This window comes from Phalaenopsis equestris, unplaced genomic scaffold, assembly GCF_001263595.1.
Source record: "Phalaenopsis equestris unplaced genomic scaffold, ASM126359v1 Scaffold000480, whole genome shotgun sequence".
In the NCBI taxonomy this organism is placed as follows: Eukaryota; Viridiplantae; Streptophyta; class Magnoliopsida; order Asparagales; family Orchidaceae; genus Phalaenopsis; species Phalaenopsis equestris.
In genome coordinates this window covers 127,898-155,107 of record NW_018164921.1, presented here as the reverse complement: position 1 = coordinate 155,107, position 27,210 = coordinate 127,898, and the positions used below count along the sequence as shown (strand labels likewise).

The 27,210-nt window shown below is 31.9% G+C and overlaps 1 protein-coding gene across 7 annotated transcripts; it reads right to left on the bottom strand.

Moving 5' to 3' along the window:
* Nucleotides 1-2,663: 2,663 nt before the first annotated feature.
* Nucleotides 2,664-26,674, bottom strand: LOC110028019 (nucleolin). Of its 7 annotated transcripts, none has more exons than XM_020729712.1 (12): nt 26,325-26,674; nt 23,235-23,767; nt 23,057-23,146; nt 22,725-22,964; nt 22,220-22,441; nt 21,827-22,136; nt 21,414-21,730; nt 21,217-21,326; nt 21,025-21,128; nt 20,868-20,947; nt 20,692-20,785; nt 2,664-2,986 (listed from the first exon to the last, which is right to left on the bottom strand). In XM_020729712.1, the coding sequence occupies exons 1-11, from the start codon at nt 26,554-26,556 to the stop codon at nt 20,693-20,695; spliced, it is 2,331 nt and encodes a 776-aa protein (XP_020585371.1). In that variant the 5' UTR covers nt 26,557-26,674; the 3' UTR covers nt 2,664-2,986; nt 20,692. The 7 variants fall into 7 exon arrangements, with proteins under 7 accessions (XP_020585371.1, XP_020585374.1, XP_020585370.1 ...); XM_020729715.1 differs by having other exon boundaries at nt 2,665-2,900; XM_020729711.1 differs by lacking the exon at nt 2,664-2,986 and adding an exon at nt 18,911-20,496.
* Nucleotides 26,675-27,210: the final 536 nt, after the last annotated feature.

Sequence of the window (27,210 nt, the reverse complement as noted above, 5' to 3'; positions counted from 1 at the left end):
GTTGCTCCATAAGCCACAAACTTTTACAACTTCCCAGCTTTGATCAAATTAACGCTCAGTCTTTGGAGCTATCGGGACTGCCCAGTATGATGAACATGATCCCGATGATACACGCAGAACTTCTTTGTGTCCCAAATATATGTTTCAACTCTCATCAACTTCACTATCTTAAATTAATTTTTATTTTGGATGGCCTACACTATCTCGACCATCGAGACTAAGAGGAATCTCCATGGCTATTTTGTAAGTAAGCGGTGGTTGCTCCTCATATCGAGCCGGGCACAACTCGATGTGTCAAACTCAGTTCTCCTGATAATGGGCTATGTTGACCACCCAATTATCTAAGTGACTTACACATCCTCAAAGCGAGCTCGGGCAGAAGGGAGAGAGTTGTGTCTCAGCTTCCACCCTTCTCCATGGGCAGTTCTCTTTGGCAGGTGATGATTACTCTGCTCGATTCTGAATGATGAGGGTAGAGTTGCACTCCTATGCTAAGATGAGATTACTGGCTAGATCCAACAACTCAGCTAGTATTTTCAATAGTTGTAATGCTAATGCATACCAAAAAGATCCTTCAATCTCTAAGTGAGCGCTTCATGAGCAACTATGGGTTCCAAATTCCAAAACTCCAATATTTCCTTTTAGAAACAAGTGACAAAGGTGTGCAAGATCTCACTCTGCCTCTGACGAAGTTGTATGAGTGGTGAGCTCTTCTGAGTTTTTTGTGCACCTCTAAACTGTGCAGCAAACGTACTTTTTAAGTCTATTAATGATGTAATTACTCCTGTCGGTAATCCATTGAGCCGCCTCAGTGTATCGTTGATCTTGAGCGGACATACATTCGACTTGATGGAAGCGATGCGATCGATCGAGTCTTACTCTCTTGTAAGATTTAAGCGTCAAAATCTTGGATATTCTGATGACTCAACATTTGAGATATGCAGGGAGAACACATTCTTTGACAAACGCAACACCCCGTACACCCAATCTGATGCCTACCGATCGATGTCGACCCCACAATATCAAAGTACTTGGTTTTGTTTTCTCTTTTCAAGGCTAGGTGGACTCTTCTGTCATTAGGTGTCAGAACATGCTTTTAAGGATTGATGATCTTGTTCTCGATTCAACTTACCTCTCGTCATTTCTAACAGCTGATACTTCAAATCCTAGATTTCTCTGGTGCACTTCATGTTGTCATCAATCTCCCTATTGTGAGGTCCTTCTCTTTGTCCGACTCCTTTTCTTGTTTGTGGCACAATACATGCTCACCACACATTTCAATATTTTCAATCATAAATTATTCGTGAATAACACCCAAGAAATATAATGAAAACAAAGAGGGAAAGACAGAGAGGGAGAGAAAGAGAGAGAGATGAGCAATAATGAAAAGTGATAACTTAAGTCATTTTCATAAAATGATTCTCTTATTTATATAAAAGATAGTTACAAAAAAAATATTACATTTTTCCCACCATTTAAAAGGAATATGTACTCTCTGTGTAGGCTTATCATCTAACCAACTTCTGGCTCGCTCAATCAGTTGAACTTTGTCGGTATATGATTTTATCGGTTGATCTAGCATGATTAACTATCTTTGCTCCCTAATGAGGAGAGCTTTTGAAGTCTCTAAGGAATGGTTAGAGATAGTTTGCATAATCAAAACTTTCTTTGGGTTGGTTCTACTAGAAGAAGGGGAAGGGGGGTTTGGGGGGTGTTAACCATCACGTTGAACCAACTTTTTTGTAAAGGCTAGATCAAATGCACTTTTCCCTTATTTCCGACCAGATGGCTTGTGCTTGGATCATCTAGCCAACTTCTTATTCATCTCATGGCTCAATCAGTTTTGGCCTAATTAGTTTAGCTCATATGTCTTTGCCCCTTTAATGAAGAGGTCCTTACAACCTCAATAGGTCGGCCTCTGTCATACTCTTCCCATCAAACACTAAAATTACCTTACAACCGGCAAGACACATTTTTTATCTAAAAGTATAAACTATAAAAATGGGTAACTTTTGGTTTCTCATGGTTTTTGTAGCATAACATTGCGGTATATTATCTTCATACACCTCCATTAAAATTGTATCATGGATAGCAATGAAGATGAAGAAATGATCCATATGATGCTTTGGAGAATTGGAATATAAACTTGGTTGATCCATGTAGCTGGAGACTAGTCACCTGCTCCCCATATTGATATTTTTTTCCATTAGTAAAGGTAATTCCATTCTTGTTTATGAATACATTCATAACTGTATTACAAACTATCTATTTATTCATCGTTCCCTCAATGATCAAGCTTCATAAATAAAGACGATCAAGTTAAATCATTAATTGTTGACAGTTTGTAGTCTAATCTTCTCCTAATATATAATAAGGATGTTTTCATGAATTAAACTCGAATTTCGATAGCTGGCTTTGTTGATTATCAACGGTCTGATCTTATGTTAGCAAGAGGCTATCTGACTCCATATAATGCTAACCTCATCTCTGAATTGAAACTGGCTGTTTCATATTAATAAAAAAGATAATGATTCTCAAATAAATTTGTATTTTTTTTTTCTTGCATTTGAAAATAAAATGAAAATTTACATTTACACTTATTACATCCTGGATGTCATAAAACAGTGCATGAAAGGATTTAAATGTCCATAAAAATTAATGCATACAGTTAATGATCAAATGGCTTTCTTCATTTGCTGGATGCACCTGAAAATTCAATAATACTACAAAGTTCCCAGCTTTCTCATCTTGGTTGCATACATACGACAGCATGGAAATAAGTGATCTCTGCCCAGTTTGTGGCAAGGCAAATTGCATTATACATAAATTTTGTATAGAAGAAAAAAATCTGCCGCACCCTTGCTGGAGGAGGAATCAACTGAACAGTGTTTGAATTCGTGCTGCAGTGCGCCATGATTAGAATCATGCCTTTGTTTATGGGGGGCAACGTTCAAGCCGTTCAACGGTGGCTTAATGTTCTGAATATCTTAACGATGCCATTTAACAATTAAATATGTTGGGATTTGTTTTATAATTAATTAAGAACTTAACTAGTTATTATGATTTTGCAAGTTATTAAAAGCATTGTTTTTTTATAAATGTAACATCTAAAACTATATATTTATTTATATAACATTGCAATGACTAAAAACAATGAGGCAGCTGTGAACAACAAAATTTATCTTGTAAGCAGCTTATTGATTGGCCGCAAGAAATTTTCTTTAAGAAAATCAATACCCTACATAAATAATACTGCAAAGTAAAGCTACTTTAGGACATAAATCATACAAGCCACAATCACTTGTACATTGAGAGAAGAATACAATACTATTGACTGATATCTGCCCTACTTAAAACTCAATAGAAAACAATAAAAAAGGGGGCATTTACATACAAACAACCAAATTCTTATGCATTTACGTGTCCAGCATCTAAATTTTTTTAAAAACCACACAGAATCATTCATATGACAAAAAATACTATCATTTAACTTTTAAATAGTGAAATACACCTTTTCAGGCACAAGTAAACAGGCATGTATCTAAAAATGAAGTTTACGTGTTAGATAATTAAATAAAAAGGAATTGAGTGGCAAGTGCATGCAAATACAATGAATAAATGCAAGGTACAAAAGTGGCAAAGTTGGTATAAGAGAAGAAAAGGTATGATTGCTAAAATATATTCGACGATTTTTTCATAAGTTCTATGAACTAACATACCAGGCAGCAACTTGTAAAAGTTGGAAGGAACAAAAGATGGGAGAAGCCTCAAATACATAGACCTCCAAAAACTACTTTTATTCAAACTAAATACCTCACAACAAGCTCAATGTGTTTCCATGGGATACCTATGATTGGATAAAATTATATTCCATAGCAAATACTACAAACTATTCACATCATTAAAGATATGTATACTAGAGGTGTTACTTGTGTTAGACAAGGAGGATGGAGCAAGTAAGGATTACACGAGATCGGCTTTAAGGCCATGTCCTTTGACTTTATTTTTGCATTCGTTCGAGTAGATCTAAAACATAATACATGAAATGCAATTTTAATAGTACATCTAGTGGCAGAGTTATAACAATGAGTGATCAAATCATTAAAAGGTTGAACGTTTTAGATATATTGCCTATATTGTTCAAAGTAGCTGTGAATAGATGGGGATGTTGTTAATAGAATTCAAGTTGGATGGTTGAAGTGGGGGAATGCATCAGGCCTACTGTGTGATAGAAAAGTACCGCTTAGACTTAAAAGCAAAATTTTATAAGATGCTGATAAGACCTGCAATGGTTTATGGAACAAAATGTTGGCCTTGAAAAGAGAATCATAAAACTAAGTTAAGTGTTGCTAAGATGAGAATGCTTAGGTGAATAACTGGCCTGACACTTGGAGACAAGATTAGAAAGAGTCGTCTTATATGGTTTTTGTTACATTTAACATCAAGCATCTGAAGATCCAATTACGAGAGTAGATGTTTCAGATTCTACATATGTTAAGAAAGGTAGAGGTAGACCTAAAAAGACACGTCAGTTTCTCTCACATCAAGCAACACTGTAAATCAATCTTAAAAAATTTAATAAACAATTTTTGCAAAAATGTGACTGATATAACATAAATCTCCACCACTCTGATTTATTCAAAAAAAATTAAAATTATAATACCAATCATAAAAGCTTAATCAGAAAAGAAATTCAAAATTATATAGAAATTTCAAACAAGTAACCCAAAATTACTTATCTCAATTGCTGATGGCAAATTGGGATGCACATAGACCACCAACATAGTTGGAAATAGACAAGTTTGATATATGATCATTTTCTCATTCGAGTCCCCCACAACTCACCAATTATTGCATATAAGCTTTAAATAAAATGTCCATCTGATTATATAAAAAGGCTTATTCTCGTAAAAAACCCTAGGAGGCTGTTAAGGTAACAAATTTTATGGCTTTAATAAATCCTGTAAATCCAGATTTACAATATCCTGCCAGAAATAGGATTTAATAAATCCCCTAAACTTTGAAAATTTTGAGGAACTGGATTAACTAAATCCTAAACTTAAAATAACCATTTTTTCTAGTTGGCAAGATTCAAGTTAAATCCATCTCTTGTCAATGATGCAAAAGACGTCCTTACAGTACTTTTCCTATCCTCCAAACAAACGACAAATTGCATCCTGCACGTTGTTCATAGCATTATAAATATAGCTCATAGCTGGCCCCGCCTCATTGTTTACAAATCTCAACATTCTTATTAGTGGTCCTATAACCTTCGAAGCTTATGTCACGACATCCCAAAATCAAGAAAAATCTTGGCTTCCATTCTTTCTTCAAACATCAAGCTACCACTTATTTTTTTGCTTATGTATGCCTGCAAAAGTGAAAGATAGCCAAAAAGTAATACCCAGTCTTGCATATCCTACATATTTTCTCAGCATTTAAAAGTTAAACACACCACACACATAATATAAATATTTGTAAAAGATAAAAATGTTACCTTGTTCATATATTACATATTCGTCTCTCCCTAAAACAGTGGAGACAGATGTCTCTAATATTAGCTATGGTGGAATCTTGAACCAAAGAGCTTTAAATACTGACAATTAATTCGTTTTACATCCGGCAAATGTTTTCGGTAGTCAATGTATTGTCAAATTTCAAGATGATTTATTAAATAAAAAAATTTTATTACAAATTAATTGCAGTTCAAATAAATATGTACTACAAAAGTTTTTCAAAAGTCTTCTCTATAAATAAATCATTACCGGTTGGCAAGGTCAATTATCTTATTTTGAATTTGATATTAAATATACTCCAGGTGATTTTAATTCTTTACCTGACATTTCTCACTCATGAATTTTTGAAGGGAGAAATACAATGAGGGGTCAATTACCCCTCACAAGCGCATTAAAATGACATATCAATGAGGTGGTTCCTCCTTTCCAAGGGGAGGAGATAGGGGTCAACCAAAAATAACCTCACGACGGTTTATTAATTTACAGTAATATTTGTTTAGAAGCCCAATAACATCAACCTCGACATCGGGACCTCAATTTCCTGATTTAAAATTCAAGAAGTTGCTTAATTTGTGCAAAAAATCTTCTAAAGAGAAATTCTCAACCAAAAATTAGAGGATTATAAAATCCATGTTTCTCGGAAAATTCAAAAAAAAGATATTTGGGCACAAATTTCTAAGATCAAGATAGTCTTGACTGTTAATCTTATGAGGCAATCTTCACTTCATTAAACTATGTTAAAATCCAACACAATTATAATAAACAAAATAATTCTATTGCATATAATAAAGCGACAATTAATCGCAAAATACACCATAAAGACCGGGGTTTAACTCCTTACCAAACCAAACAAGTTGAATTTGTTCATCATCTATCTCACCAGAAAAAAATAATTTATTTTAATTAATGGACTTATTTCAAGCAATGAATCATGTTTTTTTTTTATTTATCAATCCAATACATAAGCACTCTCGACTCTTCGTTTAAATGTCAGAAATCCTAAATAAAAAGATATTCAATTAGTTTCTAGCATTGTGAGACAAATTTGGTGTCACCAACGAAATCCTCTCAGAAGCAATTTCTAATCTTTATCCAGTCTGGGTTGAATCTTCTCCGCAGCTCGCCAAAATAAAAAAAAAATTCTGACAAATGGCATATGAGAATTACTCATCTTTTTTCATGCTTAAATACTCTGGATTTTTGTCTGAAATTTATGTCATCAACAATACAGTATCAATAATAAATAATTATTGAAAACATTTTTCATCAAATTATGGTCTACAATTATTGTTGGTGACAATAATTCAGATTAATAATATCATTGCATCTAATATTTTCAATATTCAAATAACAAAATCCCAAGAATTCTCTTAAAAGAAACTCATGGCATAATGAAAAGAAAATATCTGCAACAATTTCCTGAACAAAACAAGCAACGAATGCACTATCAGAAGCAAATGAAAGAACTATTTGAATTAGAAGAAGATGTCAGTATCCATTAATGGGTCAGACGAGGAAAATTGAGAACGAATAGTGACCCACCTCGTCTCAAATTGGCGGTATAAAAATGAAGACTACAAGTAGACCCCCACAGAGATCACTTCAAATGAACATTATGGGTTCTAATTCTGGTAGTTGAAATAATATCGGTTATTGAAATTATGATTGTAATAATATCGATAGGTGTAATAGTGTTTACAACTATTCTTATTTTATGTCACATCAAATGGATGTGTTATCTTTTATTAAGTTGTATTATAATAGATTGAAGTCTGCCCTCAACGATAAATAAGGGTTTTGTATTTTGTTAGAGTGTGCAAGTTTTTAGAGAAGTATTTTCAATGTAAAATAGAAGTGTTCGTCCGGTGTTCCTAGCAAGCTTAAAATCCTGCAAGTTCTTATGTTTTTAATATAATTTTGTTTTGTTGACATCCTGATTAACATAACTAATTATGTTCTAATTTTTTGGCTATTTGATTACTGAACCAAGTTAAAAATGGAAGAAAATATTTCCCTTCATTGAATATATTATAATTTTCCATAAAATAGATTGCAGATATTTGTAAGTTCCTAAATATTATGGTACTCTTGTACCATGAAGAGGTGCTCAAGAAAGGCAACCCAATAAATATCTAAAACTCTTATCATTAAATAAGTTTCCTAAGGTAATCTAACCGCAACTAGATGAAAACATTACTGCTCAACTGAAGTTTTAATCCAAATGAACCAAGTCGACAAGAACAAGGCAAAACTCTTCCATCAAGGATATTAAAGCGCCCCCATGCGACAATGGCTTATGGATTAAGCTTAGCTAGAGCATTAATATGATCAGACCAGAAGGTCGAACTAAGTATAATCTTGCATGTTAGTCAAGAATAATGAGTTGCGGAGCAACAATCGACTTTACGATGCAGGATATACATATCCTAACAACATTAGGTTAACATATTAAAATTACTTGGAGAAAAAAAGCTCAATAAAAAATTTAGCAACTTCTGGCTCTGATACCAATTTAAAACCAGAATATCAACAAAATAGAAATATATTACAAATAGAAGAACTTACAAGACTTCAAGCTTGTTAGGAATATCAAGCGAACACTTCCATTTTACAATAAAAAGATTTCTCTAAAAACTTGCACACCTTAACAGAATACAAAGCCCTTATTTATAATTTAGAGTGGACTTCAAAGTAAAACAATATAACTTAATAAACGATAGTACATTCATTTGATGTGACATAAAGTACAAATAATTGCATACACCATTACACCAACCGATATTATTACAATCACTTTTTCAATAACCCGCACAATTTCAACTGTCACTAGTGCCCATAATATTTATCTGAAGAGACCTCAGTGGGGGCAACCTTTAAGCATTTTTCATCTTTATGTTGTCAATTTGAGCCAAAGTGAGTCACCATTCATTTCTAATTTTCTTCGTCATCTGAAACGTTATTTGATACAGACATATCTTCTTTTAATTCAAATAGTTTTTTCATTCGTTTCTAGAAATGATTTGTTTCATTATGTCAGAAATTTCCTTTAAAAAGAATTCTTGAAATTTGTTTCTAGAATTTTGAAAATATTGGATATGGTGACATTATTAATTTGAATTATTTTATCACCGACAATAATTGTAGACCACCATTTGATGAAAATATTTTTCCCAAACATTTATTATTGATACGATTTTGTTGATAGCAAATTCTAAGTAAAAATTTAGGGAATTTGGATCTTACAAAAGAAGAGTAATTCACTAAGTCTTCTGTGAGAAAATCATTTTTTTTAATTTTGGTGAGCTGCAGAAAAAATTCAACCCATACTGAATAAATATTAGAAATTGCTTTAGAGATAATTTCGTTGGTGAAACTAAATATCTCACAATACTATAAATCAATTTGGTATCTCTTTATTTAGGATTTCTCACATTAAAACGAAGAGCCAAAAATGTTTGTATTGGATAATTAAAAAAACGCAATTCATTGATTGAATGTAAGTCCAGGAATTGAAATAAATTAACTATTTTTGTGATATACGATCAACAAATTCAACCTCATTGATTTGGAAATGAGTTAAACCACAATTCTTATCTAGTATGTCATTAAATGTTGTTTTACAATATGTAATAGATTTATTAGGTTAATTATAATTGTGTTAGATTTCAATACATTATAATGAAGTAAGAAATGTCTCATAAGTTTAACGATCAAGAATATTTTAAGCGTAAGCAATATTGCCAAAAGATCTTTCTTGGATTTTCCAAGGATCATGGACTTGAATTTGTAAATCAAAAGATTGAAGTCCTGATATAGAGGTTGGTGTCATTGGGTTTTCATACAAATATTATTATAAATTAATAAATTTTTCAAGATCACATCAAGTTGAACCCTACATCTTCCCTCTCGAAAGTAAGAACCACCTCATTGAGGTCTCATTTTAATCCACGTGAGGGGGTAATTCACCTCACCTTTCAACTTGCAAGAATTCACGAGTGAAAAAATCAGGTAAAGAATTAGAATTCACTAAAATATATTCAATATCAAATTCAAAACAAGATAATTTAAATTGTCAGCCGACAGATTTTTTGGATACAGCATTTTTAACATTCTTTTGTAGTATATATTTAATTAAACTACAATAAACTCGTAATAATTTTTTTTTATTTAATAAATTATCTTAAAATTTATCAACAACATTTTTTATAGTTAAATATTGTTCTTGAATGATATTTCACTTGTCAGATGTACAACAAATTAATTGTTTAGTATTCAAAATTTTATGTTATAAGATTATGTCTTAATCAATATTAGAGGCATCAGTCTCCGCTACTTTAGATAAACGAATATGCAATATGTAAACAAAATAATATTTTTACCTTTTGCTTAATTAATTAGATAATTTTAGTATGTTTTATGTCCAAAGATTATGTTATTTCTTTCATCTATTATAAAAAATTGCAGCATCTTTAGCGAGATCTTCATAATAATCCGGTAATTGATGAAGATCAATAATTTCATCTAAAAATTTAGAAGTGAATTTTATGCTTCTTTTAATTGGAATGATTGTATTTTATACAATGTTGTCCCAAAAAATCGTATTTCATTTTGAAATAATTTGATTTTCAGAGCTCAATTGCTTGAAAATGTTTAAAATGTTTCTCTACTAATTTATAGAAAAAAAAAACATCATCAATGTAAATTAATATATAATCATACTTGGAAATAAAGAATTCATTCATTATTTTTTCAAATTGAGAAGAAACATTTTTTGAACCGAATGACATAACATTTTATTCGTAGTGCCCAGACAAAACAGTATAGAATGTTTTATATTTGTCAAACTCATCGATTCGAATATACGAGTATCTAGATTTTGAATCGAGTTTTGAAAATATTATAGCTTTACTTAATCGATTAAGTAAATCACTTTTATTTGGCATGGGATACTGAATCCCTTTTAAAACTTCATTTAAACATATATAATTAATTACTAATCTTGATTTATTCGTTTCTTTTCTGCATTATTCATTGCACCAAAGGTGATACAGCTCTAGAGCTGGGTTTTCTAATTAATTTTTTATCGAGAAATTATTATATGCTTCTTTACAAATTTTTAAATATTATTGATTTATTTGACACGGTCGTGTCTTAGTCTTGATATTTCTTTCATCAAAATTATCAATGTACAGTAAACAAATACAGTGTTTTTCTCTGCCCCAAAAAACAGCTGGATTTTCTCCATAAATTGTTTTTAACATTTTTTTACGTAAAATAAAATTTTCTTTTATGCAAGTATTTTTTAATTTTTCTATAGATAAAAATATAATTTCTTTTAAAGAATATTAATTTGAGTTTGTTTTGATTTCAATTTAGTTATTTTATTTAAAATAATTTATGTAGGATTAGTAATAAATTTAAAAATAATTATTTTACAAAACTAATTCAAATAAATTTCAATATTATCAATTTTATTACTTAACATTATTTTGTAAAGGAATAGAGTTCATAAATAATGTATTGTGTTAAATTTTTAACTAACAAAAAGGGAGTATTAATGCAAATATTTTTTTTGCAAATGTTAACAGTCAAAATTTTATAATTTTTCTATTTTATTACCCGAAGCAGAAGTTAACTGCTGCTTGATTTTTTCAAAATATTTGGAATGTATTATTCCTTCTTGAATACAATTCATATATGCACCGGTATCAATGAGCTGTGAGATTGGATAAAGTATGCTCTCGAATTATATTTAAAATAAAGAGTTATAAACCAATTTATGCATAGCAGCATTTTGAAAAGATTTAAAAAAAAAGTTCTTAATCTTCTTCTACCGACATTTCAATAGGTATAATATTATGTAATTTTAATTTAATAGTCTAGTGTTTAATTTTTTCTTGATTTTTTCATAAAACATTTATTTCAGATATTGAAATATTAACTTCATTTTTCAAAACAATTATCGTAGTAGGTCTATTTTTAGTATTTAAAATTAAAATTTTATTTAAAGTTTCCTTCATAGAATATCCGAAAAAATGAATATATAAAGAGGAGGATTCTCCTTTAGCATAACAATTTATAACAATTTATTATGAGTTTTCACATCATCAATTTAGAATGCAATTCTACATATTTTTTGTGACATTGAAGAAATAAATTAAATAAGACGATCATTTCGACTATAAATTTGTAATAATTTTTATTATTGCATTTGCACTCAGATTTTGTTCTAGAGTGATTTTCATCAAATTCTGATAAATAATAGGAATTGTCCTCAATTTTTTTTCCGAACTATCTGAATTGTTAGAATTTTCAAATATGAATTTAAAATAATTTTAGAAATATATTACTTAATATTTTGGTCAATATTAATAAGTTCATTTATTTTCTTTTCAACTATGCATTTATTTGCATAGTGGTCTGTTTTGCTACATTTATAACATTTGATTATTCGAGTCTTCTTATGATAATTCTTAGGCCTTTTCTAAAAATAATAATTTTCAGAGTGTTCCTCATGATATTTCTTTTATAAAAACATTTTTCTTTTCTTATAAATTTTAGGAATATCATAAATAAATTGTTCACATAAATCTCTTAATTATTTTCTTTCTTTTAATCTTTACTTTTTATTCTGATATCTCAATTTGAGATTTGTACATAAGACTAAACCTTTTTGTACACACGTATTGATTAGTTGTTCATATGTCATATTTTCATATGAAATACATTTGATAGTAATACCTTGTAAATTGTTTTTTTATATTGTCCGCAAAAATATTGAATAAACCTTCAACAAGTTTTTGTTTCCAGTGCGTACTATTTGTATCTAATAGAGAAATTACTCTTCACTAAAAATGCATCTTTATACCATCAAAATAATGTTAAGGTTGAACATCTTAACTTTTGTAAAAGAAAATGAATTTGCTCTCCTTTATCTGATAATATTCATGTAAAATGTTGTAAAATATTAATAATTAATTTATAAACAGCATCAGTATTTTACTTAATTAGGATTTTCTATTATTGTAGGACAAATTCTTCTTGTTGTTTCAGAGTTAAATAATTATCCCACCAGCATTTGAGAAGGTCGGTAAACTCACACGTTAATTGGGTTACGATTTAATGTGCTCGATTATTATGGCTCTGAGTGGCAGAGACATAAATCATCATTCTATGTAATAAAACTTGTATTTTGCGATCGATCATGCCATTAAAATATCACATTCATACATATTTAATGAATTATAACCATTTTGATATTTATTATTCTCTTATTCATATAAAATACCTGCAGCGATAAGGGAGGATAGTAGTAATCTACCCATCTGTCGAGTTTGATATGATTTTAAGGTTTTATTGTCTTTTAATCTATGCAGTTTAAATAAATCTATTTCTGAATTATTATCTTGGAATTGCTATTCGATGTGTTCAATTTTGATTTATTCAAGTTTATCATTATCAAAATTTTCTGATTGGCTAGTTAATTGATCATTTTTACTTAAGGTCGTAATTTTAGAATCTTTTATGTCTTTAATTAATTATTCAAAATCTTGAACTGATGGTCTTAAGTGGAAGTCAGGATTGGGGGTGGATGAATAACAAGAACTGAAGAAATGATTGTCGAACATTTTTTTTTTCTTTTTGTGTTGAGTTTTTAAGAGAAAATAACTTGGTTTATTTTATTTTTTTAGTTTCATTAAGTAATTTGAAATCAAAGTTATATTAGTATTTGTTAAATTTAATTATTTAATTACACCAATAAAATCTTTGAAGACATTAACTTCTAGAGTTTTTCCAAAAGCATTTCTCAAAATTTAGGTTTCTATTATCTAAATCTAATACTGTTGAAATAGTTGGAGGATAAATGGATACTATTTCTCTAGAATTAATCTTTCATTTTTTAGTTAAAATATCTAATTCATGTTCTAATTTTTTTCTTTATCTGATTACTGAACCATGTTAAAAATGAAAGAAAAATTTTCCCTTCATTGAATATAATTCTCCTCAAAATAAATTGCATAAATTTTTATATCTTCTGTAGTATAACTACGATACCAATTTCAGAATGATTTGTATTGTGGTTGTAGGTAATGATTGATTAAAGTTTGTCAGATTTGGTTTTAAGTGAATTGTTTCAAGTCCATCATTGTTAAAATTAAAACAAATCTCTGATTGTGGAGAAAGGTTTCCTTCAGGATTTGGGTGTAGTAAATTATTAGGTAATAGATTTATTATTTTTATCCTGTGATTGATTGATGAATAGTCATCAGAATCATTTTGAGAAAAAATTAAAGAGGGATAAAACATCAGTGGAAGAGTAATGAATCTTATCAGAACATCTCCGTTAGTATCATGACTACCTTGGTCTACACCCTAATTTATTGCAGGATGAAGATTAATGGTCGTTTGAAACTGTCATGATTCTGGGAAGCTAACTTCATCATATTTAATTGTTCTATTAGTAGCTATATTTGAAGTCAATAGATTAGATTCTATTATTGTGGACCTATCTAAATGTTTCATATTATTCAGAATATTTTGACAAAAAGTATTCATAACTTTAAAATGAATTCGATAAATTATTATGATTGTTTCAGATGCATGTAAAATTTCTTACTCATGTAATTTAATTTGTATTTTAGCTTCATTAAAGAGATTTATGTCTGTAATTTAATTTGTATTTTAGCTTCATTAAAGAGATTTATGTCTGTAACTGACAAACTTAGATTTTAAAAAATGTTGAAGAAAACTGATTCATGACATAAATTGGTTTCCATAACACCCATCAATGCTTGCGCCCAATTAAAGCATCTTGCATCTCTTAAGCAGACTAAAATTGAAGTGTTTAATCCTACTAATTTAAGAGGTTTAAATGATACTTGAATTAAGCCAATGTGAATACATTTATAATTTTCTAAATAATTATTTAAATCTTCTTGATTTAATAGAAAATTTATTTTTCTTGTTCATCTATTGTTAAAGATTGTTCTACACTTTTGATTGACGATTTACCTTTGAAATCAAAGGTTCCAATTTAATATATAAAAGCCTTTTCCAATTTATGAATAGTCCATTTATTTAAGTCATCTTAACTTGCATAATATTCTTGCAACTCTGCAATTTTAATATTATTATTTCTCGATTATGATCTTTGTAAATTCAAAGATATTATGCTACTATGGTACCGTGAAGAGATGCTCATGAAGGCAACCCGATAAACATCTATAACTCTTTTTTGTTAAATAAGTTTAATAAGGTAAACTAACAACTAGATGAAGAGCAGCTCGTGGCTCCTTACGTGTTAAAAGTTAAAAAAAGGGTACAAAAATGAGGGATAGTGAAACTCACCTCTAAACCGCAAAACATTAATAAGACTAGTAACAAAACAGACTAGTAACAAAACAACAAAACCTAGGGGTTCCACTGTCCACATTACGACACTATATATAAACACCTCTAAACCTTTTTTGAAAATATTTTTAGCCTGGGGATTGTTTATTTTGCTAAAAATATAATGCATTGTAAAATAAATTCAATGTATTTAAAATATTTTAGAGTAGCTTAATTCAATGTAAAATAAATTTATGTGTTTATATTTTTTTTATTTGAATTAAAGAAAAATGAAATCAAGATAAAACAAGAGGACAATCAACGACCGCAACCAACGAGGGATAGTGCTGGCAATTAGCAAGCAGGGAACAAATAGAAGGTGGCGGCCTGGAGGAAGCCTGCAAGGCCAATGGCTGGAGTGTTCTATGACTTTCAAGCAACAGTTGCCTGCCAACTACAGGCAATGACCAACCAACAAAGTTTCACTCTAGCAAAATTTGAAATTCACTCAAAATCAGATGAATTCCAAATACATTGAAAGAGAATTCCATGTAAATTTCAAATACTTAAAATTTATACTCTACATTCTGGTTTCCTCAAACCAAACACAAAGTAAAATAAATGCATATATTCTTTTTTACTTTACACCCATTTTTCACAAAACAAAGCAACCCCTAAACTAGTCTTCCTAATGTCCTCCAACATCAAATAGATGCAATGAGCAATGCACATTGTCCACAACATGCATGCCGGCTTCTGCATAAACATTTGACCTCCAACTTAAGATGTGCCTCAATAAGCTCAAAATATAAATGAATGTTTAAATACTATTAGTTACTGACCAAGAATATAACAAGTAATTATCTGTAATCACTTAGCAAGCAGTCTCCTCTCTAAAATTCGATATATGTGCATCAAAAATTTAAGTAATAAGATGCATCTATGAACCACAATAATATTACATCAGATGGTGTATTAGCCAAGATAATTATAAAAGAATGTTGAATACAATAACTCCACCCATCCGATAAAATGATCCATCCCTTCACTTCTCAAAATTTTGGAAATTCCATATCTTTAATAATCAACTGTATTCCAGTGCTTTTTGTAATAGCATCGACCATATGATCAAAACTGTCCACTTTACAGAAGTGACAAAGATGTCTCATTCATAGAATCACTGAATTATATATTTTGACATTGAAATAATCACTCTCATGTATGATTTTCCGCTGACTCTACAATAACTTGAACTAAATTCTCCTCAACTTCTTCAATAAGCTCATCAAACTTTTTAAATAATTGTGCAATTTTTACAGAAGCTGATGCAAAATTTCAAAAATATAAACTCATAAGAGTTGCTGATAAGAACATTTTCGTCTGATATATGACCATCGGCATTATTATACCACTTATCTCAACCATATCTTCTTCACTTCATCAACCATTCTTATTAATGTTCTTACATCCTCATCCAAAATCCAAGTTTGTAGCTCATACATGCTAGGAACACAAATCATCAACCATAATTACTAACATAGTGAAGCATATTGATCCATAAAAAACTCATAATCACATTAAAAGAAATTTCACTCATAAAAGCATCTTGGAATATCTAAACATATTATATTTCTATGTTATTTACAAAAGCAGAAGGACGAATTCTTTTAGAGTTGATTTTCTCATCTCCAACCAGAATTGTAACAAATCAATCAATTGGTGCTCAAGTTCCTCTCTCAAAAGAGATCAAATGATTTACACTCCTCGAGCCAAAATATTGAGAACCAAAATAAAGATTACTCTCAAATATCTCTTTCATATTTATTTACGATGTTTCATTTGAGGTGCATATTTTTTAAAATATTCACCACATTCCTTCTTGACTACATCTAGCACTACATGCTCTAATTTTTACATGTGCAAGCTATGTAATATTTAAGTCTTAACACCACCATTAATTCTCTCATTACAAATTATATTTTAAATCCCTTCTTTGCACCTTATCCTCGAATCGAATCTCATATTTTCAAGTTGGATCTTTTCTTCTTACTGCACCACTCATTCTAATTAAAAAAATAACGATAACACAATTTAATAAAAAGATGAAAAACGTAATAGCATAGTTATGGAATCAGAAAATCACATATAAGATAAAAAAAACTACGAATGAATATTCATAAAATGTACATGCGAAACTCCTATAACCGGACCAATGCCTCATGGCACTTGTTAGACATATTCAAATCAATGAAAAAATAATGACATTCATAGTCAATAACAATGAGTAATGATAAAAGTCATGAGACTAATGAGGATGATGATAACTAAACTCAATTAAAATAGATTTACTAAATCTAACTTTTGGAGATCATAAAAACACCCAAACAACCCCCAAAGAATATGTTGCTTCACTACAAAAATTTCATTATTTTTCACAAGAGAAAGGTCCGCATCAATAACTAATGAAAAACACTAAGCTTAGTCATGCTCCAAGAAGAGACGCGCATAAAAAATATCAATAGCATTCTAAAGAAAAAAGAATTCAAATGAATAACATATAGAAAAGGCTGCAGCATAAGGACTGATCAAAGAAACCTCCACAACATATATCAACAAGTTTAAACCAATCTTTATCAAGTTATCATCGAACTTAATGCTTTAAAGAATAATTGAACAAAAGCAAAATTAATTGAGTTAATGATAAACTCAATTCAAACAATCATTGAAATAAACTTGACCATTTCAGTAAGTTTATCACATCTAACTGATGCAATTGTCCAAAAAATTAATAAAATAATGATTTCAAATAGACGTGGGATCAACACTGAAACCGTTTAATCGAACCAAATAATAATGCTTTATCCAACAGGTGGTTAGAAACAAATATTAATGACATCATTAACATTAAAAAATTATTACTTATACCATAAATCTTTAAAAAAATAAATTTATATTTAAGCATCAAACTTCACGGGAAGCTCATCGCAAAGAAGAGCAAGTCTCAAGTCAACAGAGGAGAAAACGAACCTATATCGAGGCACAGTGGCAGATTAATGCTGCAACACTTCGCAAAAGGGCTCAAGTGGGGTCTTCAACGCTCGACAGAGGGAGGAACTGAAGTTGTAACACACGAACAAACTTAGGACGACTCAATAAAGACAGTAGCGAAATGGAAGCTATGACACTCAAAAAACTCAAGACAATACTCGACAGAGAACAAACCCCAACTCATTTGATGGTCATTGTGTATCATGCATGGATGGGTGTATATTGTACAAGGTATAACATTAAATTACTTATATAACTAATATAAACAAATAAATTAATTTAATTAAGAAAATGAGACCTTGCCTCAAACACTTCAATGCATACGTCTCGTTGCAAAAAGGCGCAAGCCTTGCTTGCACCAATGAGGTGTAAGGCTCTAGGAGCTCATGTGCATCGTTTGGAGGTGTGCCATAAGGCGCACAGCTCGAACTCGTTTTCAAAAGTTTGAGTAAATTTGTACTAGAATAACGATATATGGTCTATCGAGAAAGTGGTGGAAGTAGTTTTCACTACCATGTGGCTAGCATCAAGTTCCTAGGCTCAATCTAAAAGGTCACAAATGCTACAATCTGCTCGATCAAGGGGAAAAAGGGTTATTGTGTATCGAGGAACGCTCGAACGAGATAAAGAACTCACCAAAATTTATCAATAAAGACAGATGTGTGATCAAATAGAGCTAAGCTAAGCCAAAATTGTTGTGCTTCATGCTAGAGGGTGAAAAATAAATGTAGGTGTCAAATTCTGCTTCGAATTAGATGATCACCTCATAACATTCTTTTGAAAACATTGAATGTGACTTAAGCTTATGCCATGTAAAATGTCTCACCCCACGCCTCTTTTGAAACCTCTCAGTATACGCATGCACTAATTCCAACCAAACAATTCTTTACCCAAGGTCATTAGAAAATTCATGCCAACAAAATCACTCCAATAAACAGCTTAAATCACATATAATGAAAACAATCAAAATACTACTCAGGTTAGCTCCAAATAGTTACTTGACTCTTATACATTCATTTCTGTTTAACAATAAATATATATTGATTGGAAAAAAAGTGTATCCAAAGATTCAGAATTAAAATCAAATAAAGTACACCATCGTTATTGTGTTAGCATTGCTGGACATTAAATTATAAAAAAGATCGATTTCCATGGTCCTATCCCACAGTGATAGCTGCACGATATTTGAACTCACAGGACCACAAAATCTAATTTGGAGCTAAGTACCTCTCTCCACCATGCCAAAGAACTCTCGAAATCTTGTAAGAAACTATGAGAAAAGTGGATCAAATTTAAAAAATCGCTTCAAAGTTAACATATGCATATTTTGACACTTTTCTTTCCATCCTACACCATAGCTCATGTTTTATAATGACCTTATTCCTGAAATCCATCCAATCATTAATTCTAGAATTGCTTTGTATGAAAGCTGTACAAGTTACATCATTTATCTTGAGACTCATACCACCCCATGTCGAACATCTGTCATTTATATTGCGAACTAATTAATACTTTTGAGCAAGTTCAGCTTTAGAAAATGAACAGCATTTGTAACAACTATATAATAAGTGGGGAGGTTGAGCGTTCTGTAGTTAAAGATTGTAAAAAATGTCAACTCCCAACTCTAAATGTAACTTTCAGATGCAAAACAGAAGCAATTAAGAACACACAACATTTGCTTCTGCATTCCAGAATCCAAACAATTACTTTGTACGGATCATAATCAGCTAAAGACCAAGTAGTGATAATTCTTCTACTTAATTGCACCTTTAACACATCTCACAGGTGTGACAAACTTGCAATTCACAAGTTCCTAGTTGTGAAAAAAATTGTCTGTATCCAACCATCAGAACAAAAAGTATAATATGCTGAGCTTCATATATGCCTCCAAAACCTTTCAAAACTAACAAGAAGAACAAAGCCAGTGTCCAATGTTCTGGCCAAAAATACCAAAAATCCTTTGGGGTTCAACAATAGCAATGCACATACTATCCAAGTAAATCAAACTTTTCCTTAAAAATCTGACATTGCTATCAATATCACAAGTTAAGTATTATCAGATAAGTTGCTCACGAGTGAAAAAACTTTAAACATAAAGCTTATTGTCCACCTTCATGAAGATCTTTGCAGGAAAAGAGAGAACGCGCAATACCACCTTAGTAGCATTCACTTTCACTTCAGATTCCCTTATAAATAATTGCAAAGCAAATGCCTATAACTCTTAACATTCTGAAGCATCCAGCATCTCAATGCTTTATTGCCAGACATTTACCTCATAGAAAAACTTAAAACATGGCTCACTGTCCATCATGTGGAGATCTTAGCAGGAATATAAATAATACGCAATGCAATACATTACCATATTTGTCTCTTGATCTAGTAAACTGAAAAACTTAGGTATCCATACAAACATAACGAAGTATCCAAGAAATCCTCATTAAAAGATCTCCACATATTAAAGTTTAAAGTCCTCAAGTCCAAGATGCTTCTCAGTGGAAGCAAATTCTGCAAGCTTGTAATAACACACTAATTCCATTTGTGCAAGCACCACATCCAGAATCTTCAAACTTGTCCAGCCAACACCATCCTTCAGATGTAAAATCTGTGTCAAGACAAACCCATGTGATCATGAAAACCCCATATGCACCAAAGTTCTGCTACTTATAGCATCATGACACCTCTGAAAGTGTGACTTGCAACAATAGTCTACAGTTAGCTATAGCAGTAATATGATAAATTCATGCATACAGACAAGCGCATAAGAAAACAGAGTAACAAAAGTTTTAAGTTTGTGCACCTCAGTAGTATGATCCAGAGCCACTACCACGCAAATAACCACTGCCACTCAAGCTACGACCAGAGTACATGGATGAGTAAGAGCCGCCTCCAACCTAAAAAGCAGGCAATAATATGTAGGTGAGGGGTTTATATCAGAAAGGTTTAATAACGAAATGAGAAATTCAGTGGGTTTACATCAGAACCACGAGATAGATAACTGCTGCCGTAGTTTGATGATGAGTACAGCCCATCAACATCACTCCCACCTACAGAGTCTATATAAAAATGCAAGCAGTTGAGTAAATAAAATAGCTTAGCTAAATCATAACGCAAGAATTTTGTAGAAGTGAACCACTACTGTAGCCCATTCCATGGCGGCCTCCATATAGCCCATGAGAATCACGTCCAGAGATAGAGCTGCGGCTATTGCCATATCCTATATGAGAACGTCCCAGCCTGTAAAGCATACAATATGAGAGAATTTGCATATGTAACATATTATAACAAAAATTGAAAGCCAAATCACCCAAGTTAGAATTAAGACCTTTCACCGTAGCTATCTTCATACTGAGCAGAACCACCACTACTACCATAATCTAACCTTGCCCTTGATTGCCTCATGCTTACATCCGCATAACGAGGGTGTGTGTCATCCTTGTACAATATAATGCTTCAAGATTATTAAACTGTCTAAAAAGAGAAAAACATATAAAAAAGAAAAAATGGTAAATGAGTAGCCACCAGCGCTGAATACGGACGCTTGGATCCAGAAATAGAGTCATAATCTCGGCTACGTCCCTCTCTATAAGATGGAAGAGTTCTTTCAAGCTTTCGGCCATATCCCTCATCAACATAGGATCTTCTTTCAGCTGAACGGGGCAAAGTACGAGGAGGGATGTCCGAGTATCCTCCACCCCTAGAATAATCATCTTCGTAGGAGGACCGCCTATCAGTAGGAATCCTTGGCCCATATTCGGCAATGTTTCTACTTCTGTGGGTAAGTTCATCACGCCTATCATAGTCCCTCTTGGAAAGGTGGCTTTTAGGGTAGACTGGAACTGTTTTCATAAATAGAGTAACAGCTCTTTTAGTTCCATTAAGATTGAAATTTAAGATTGACACAAGATAAATTGTAAAAGAATAGCAACACATACTTGGTGGTCTACGACCATAGGACCTCTCCGGCGGGGGCAAATGTCTTGCTCGTTCTGAAAATGCTGGTACAGCTCTTCTATCTCTCAATCCTATAGTTCTCTTTGGTCCACGGCCACCAATAGAAGCACCACGAACACTAACTGGTGCCCCGCGTCCAATACTTCCCCTAGATGCTCGTAAAGGTAACCTACGAGCAGTGGAATTGCTCCACGATGCACGAGGGACATGGCTAATCCTAAAATCCCCTCGAGAAACACGCTTTCCTCGACCTCTTTGAAGGGGCCGTGATAATCTAGCTCTGACCTTCACCTAAAAAAATGATTGTATACAAAAACAAGCTTTCAATAAGCATGCGGTCATACATACATATATATTTAAAATGCAAGACAAACCTTGTTATCTCCTTCACCAAGCTCTACATTGTTAATTCCTTCAGCACATGACACAGCAGCTTCATGCAAATCAAAAGTAACAAATCCAAAATCCTTTCTCTTGGCAGCTGGCATGTTACGTGCAAGCTCAACTTTCTCAATCTTACCAAATTTCTTAACATGTTCTTTGACTCGTTCTTCATCCCATGCAGGAGGAATTCCATCAAGAAAAACAGTTTTTACCTGAAATAAAAGTCCTTAAAATCTTTTCAAAAGTTGTTCTTCATTAACTTTGATTTCATAACTGAAAGTGTAGAAATTAAAGCTTCATAGATCCAGCGTGATATCATAGCATATAGACAAAATCATTACACGTTGCAAAAAATAGTAGTTAAAACAACTGCATAGATTGATTCTCAGAGGAAAAAAAAATAGAAGATCCCGAAACAAGATAATAGGACTGAACATAATATCCTAACTTTCCTGATATATATCATGACTGAAGAACATAACTTAGCTAAAGTACCTGTGACATAATCTCATCATCAGGTTCAATAAATGAATCAGCAAAAGCAACCTTCGCGGATCGATCAACTCCAAGCACAACATCCCTCTTTTGCAATCGCCTATAAGCATCCATGGCATCGGAACGAGAAGAGAATTCCAGGAAAGCAAACCCACGATTCATCCCATCATTACTAGCATCTTCGACCAACATCAAATCTTCAATGTTATTTATCCCAAAACTCTTTAACTTCTCCTTCAACTGAAGCATATTGCAAATAATTAAAATAATGAGAACATAAACTGGTACTATATGAACAAAAAAAATCAAGGAAAAAGATTAAGCGTTCTTACATGTTCCTTTGTCCAAGTCTTGCAGATATTTCCCAGAAAAAGTGTGTCACTGTCTTGACTTTGGGCAACACCACATTGTTTACCATTTATCTGAACCATTGAAGCACTAAAATTATATTCACTGTGAAATGCAAAATTTATAATGATAAAAAAGGTTTTTCATTAGCAGATCACATACAACTGGATTCTTGAGTTCTGTAACAGCACGCTTTGCTTGTTCCACAGTTGCAAAACGCAGGAATGCAAAACCTTTGTTCTTCTTGGTGTGAGGATTCATTAGAAGCCTGATCTCCGTGATCTCACCAACTTCATCAAAGACTTTTCGAAGGTCATCTTCTGTGGCATCCTTGTCCAAGCCTCCAACAAAAACTTCAAACTCTTTCCGCTTGCGTCGCTCTTTGACTATATCATGATGCTCTTCCTCCTCTCCATCGACCTCATGTTCTTCCTCAACATTTTCATGGTCCTCTTCATCCTCGACATCTTCTCCACCATCCTCAATCTCCTCAACAACCATATCACCTTCTTCCTCTTCAAGCGCATCAGCTTCTTCAACTTCCTCTTCACCTTCATCCACCTCTTGGACATCATCATCAATCATTCTCTCATCATAGTCAACAGTTGCTTCCTCTTCATATTCTGGCTCATTGTCATCCAATTCTAGGCGCTCACCTTTATCTTCCTCCTCAGATATATCCTTTAGAACCTCTTCTATATAAAGCAGGAATTCACAAAATTTCAACTTTACATGCACAAAAGTTCAAATAAAGACAGTATCAAGCAGGAAGTGCCCAGCGTCATAATAAATGAATGGCTAAGAAAAACATAAATTCAACAAAAAAATAGAAAATAATGAAAAATTCCTGTTTATGGACTCAAAAATGTTGGGAAAAGAAATAAAAGAAAAAAGACATGTATATGCATGAAATAATCGTGCAAACAAATTGTTTAATCATGAGAGAACATCATACAAATGTGCAGTGAATCAAATGTTATTCCACTAAATAAATGAATATTAAAAGAAAACTGACACCAAGCCACTTTACATGGTAACAGTGCTTCATGGACATCCCTTGAATCAAGAAATAAATTCAAATAATATGAAGTATATTTATCCAATCAAAGAAAAAATAAAAATGATTTGATTCAAGGTGTAGCATTGAACCCAAAAAGTGTAGGACATGAGGATTCAAGTAAAAGAAAAGTCTCAAAAATCATAGGATGGACCCAGGACCTATTATAATGAAAGATTAGATATTACATAAAAGAATGAAATGAAGCCCAAAACCCAAACCCTAATCAGTTCACCATCATAAAAAAGTTTTCCCACAAAAGAATTCAATAGCTAAGAGCATGCAAACTGAGATTCTTAAACTAAAATAAGAAATTTTTCAGAATGAATTACAAGCTAAAATTTTAAATGATGAATCATAGCACCCATATATCAAAAATAACACCAAGCAATAAGTAGTCTTTTTTCCCTCAAGTGAATCTTTTCATACCGACATCTCTTGCATTGCATGGTTTTCCGCTAATTTTCAATATATTTGAAAGTACCTATTACTAAAGTAATTTGAAAAATTATTTTCAGTTACAAACCAATAGCTAATTGTTCTTGTAAGAAACATTCTCTTATTCCATTTCAATTATGCTAAAAAGACAACAATTGGAGGACTAATATATTTCAATGCTTGTGTTAAAGGACCCAAGTCATATCGAGGTACAAAGTTGAATCAAGTCTTAAAAAGGAAGAAATAAATATCAAACAAGCTCAAACTAGTCTAGCGTCATAAGTCACATATCACGAGTCGGCTCAAATCATAAATTGTTGAACTCCCTAGAAAGTAACTTAACACATTATAGCCCAAACCTCATTATTCAATTATCACGCTCAACTAATGATCAAGGGTGCTTGACATATAACCAATTCTAATTACTTGAACACAGTACTTGTCTCATAAATTAATTCATACCTCAATTAATGTTCCACAAAAGCACTCATAATAAATAGATGAATACTCAAATAACTCATTCTGCCGTTTTTTATATCATGATAAGCTTTAATATACTTAACTTTTACAATAAATTCAAATAATCAAAATTTAAGTAAATGCTACAGCAAAAGAATTCTCTAATTTGAAGGATAACAGTTGATCGTGTTTGTTACATCTAATTAGCCAAGAAAAACAGACATTTATTTTAACCCCCAAAAAAAACTTTAAGCAAATAAATTTTATCCTGTCAAGTTCTCCAATCTTCAAAAACATACTAAATGAATGCTGACCTGATTTTTTTTTTTTTTCAGCAGCTAAGATTTCTAAAAACAGTGCAGATGTAAACCACATACCAGTTTGCATTGCCAAAACTTGATTATGATCACCTCACAATGTAAACAAACCAATTCAAACAAGTTAGATATCCCAAATAAATTTTCTTTGAGGAAAAATATATGGGATAATTACATACAGACCACCCGAAAAAGTGATATTTACAAATTAACCACCCAAGTGATTTTTTTGAAGAACCAAACCAAAGTATTTACACGTGCAACGATCAAACTATTGAGAATTTGATAAAAATGAAAAACATGGGTTCGGATTTTACCATAAATTTTTATATTTGAGTGAGAATTTGAAAAATGGATGAAATAGGGTGGTCAGTTGTAAATAGGAAGTTTTGGTTGTTCTGTACGTAATTGCACCAAAAGATATACTACTCTGTGCTTACTTTTACAATCTGACGGAGCAATTAAATATATAAATCCTAAACATTAAAAACTTCCATCCCAGAAAAAGATAGTTGCAAGGAAATACAGCTTCAAGTGTACAAATACCACGAATGAAATTTGCAATAAAAAAAAATCAAATATTTTCTACAGACAAGAACAAATAAGGTTGAAAAGAAAATTCAGTGATGCTGATTAACATAATCATCCTTGAAAAGAAACCTAAAACCAAATCATATGCAATAGGTTCAGTAAAAATCTGTTAAACACTTGAAGAAATATGCATGAAGAGGTTCGTGAAAACTAAACCGCTTTAGTACGATAAAGAAGCATAAATGAATTATAAAATGAAGAAAGAATAACTCCGAGATACTGCTCTCAACATAATCAACCGTTAAAAGGAACCTATATTCACATGAATCATTAGAGCTTAACTACCAAGATGAGAGACACTATGCAAAATATGCATGTTGTCGCTGACGGAAAAACAAAAAAAGAAGGAAAAAAAAAGGCTTGGTAAGGTTAAGAACAAGAGAAAACTACCTCTAGCAACAGATCCATTGGCCGCTTTCACAACCTCCACTTGCTTCTTGTCCGGTTTGACCTCAACGATCTCTTCCGCCGGAGCCTCCTTATTCAACTCAACCTTCTTGGCATCCACCGCATTCTCTGTTGCATCGGCCTGGTTTTGCAGATCCTTCGCAGCAGTCTTCGTTGCTCTCGCTGCCCCTTTTCTTCCCGGACCCGTCGCCTTCTTCACTACACGGGGAGGCATCTCTGGATCTAGCGAAAGGAGATGGAAGGATGAATCGACAATCTGGTACTGAAGCGAAACCCTAGCCCTGCGCCGCAAGAAAACCCTAGTTCCGTCCTGAAACCCTCGCCCTTGGGTTGCGAAGCTGTTAAGAAGTCGAGTGCGGCAACTAATTTACTTAAATACCCTCAATTGCAGGCCCAAAATAGAATATCACTCGGGGGCAAATAGGGCATGTATCTATCTATCGTGGCGTTCCGCAGAAAATGCCATTGTGGCGGTCCGTATATTATGCAACAACCTTTGATTTGCTCAAATATATATAAAATGTAGTAATTATTTTTATTTTTGTTTATTGTTCGATAAATATTCATACCACATTATAAAATGTTTGTTGCGATTTATAAAACGCTTATTACAATAAAATAAAGTAGTTTCTAGGCCATCCTCAAAAAAATAAAAATAATAAAAATAAGAGTGAATATTATTTATAAAATTAGGGTGATTCTTTGGGCTTCTTAAATTTTCACTAAAATATTAATTTTTAAAATAAAATATTAAACAATTAGTTTTTTTTTTATTAAATTCTCAATAATTTGATATTGACATGTATAAATATATCAATTTGATGAGTGTACATAAAAATATGTGTCAACATGAATCTAGAGGAAATCC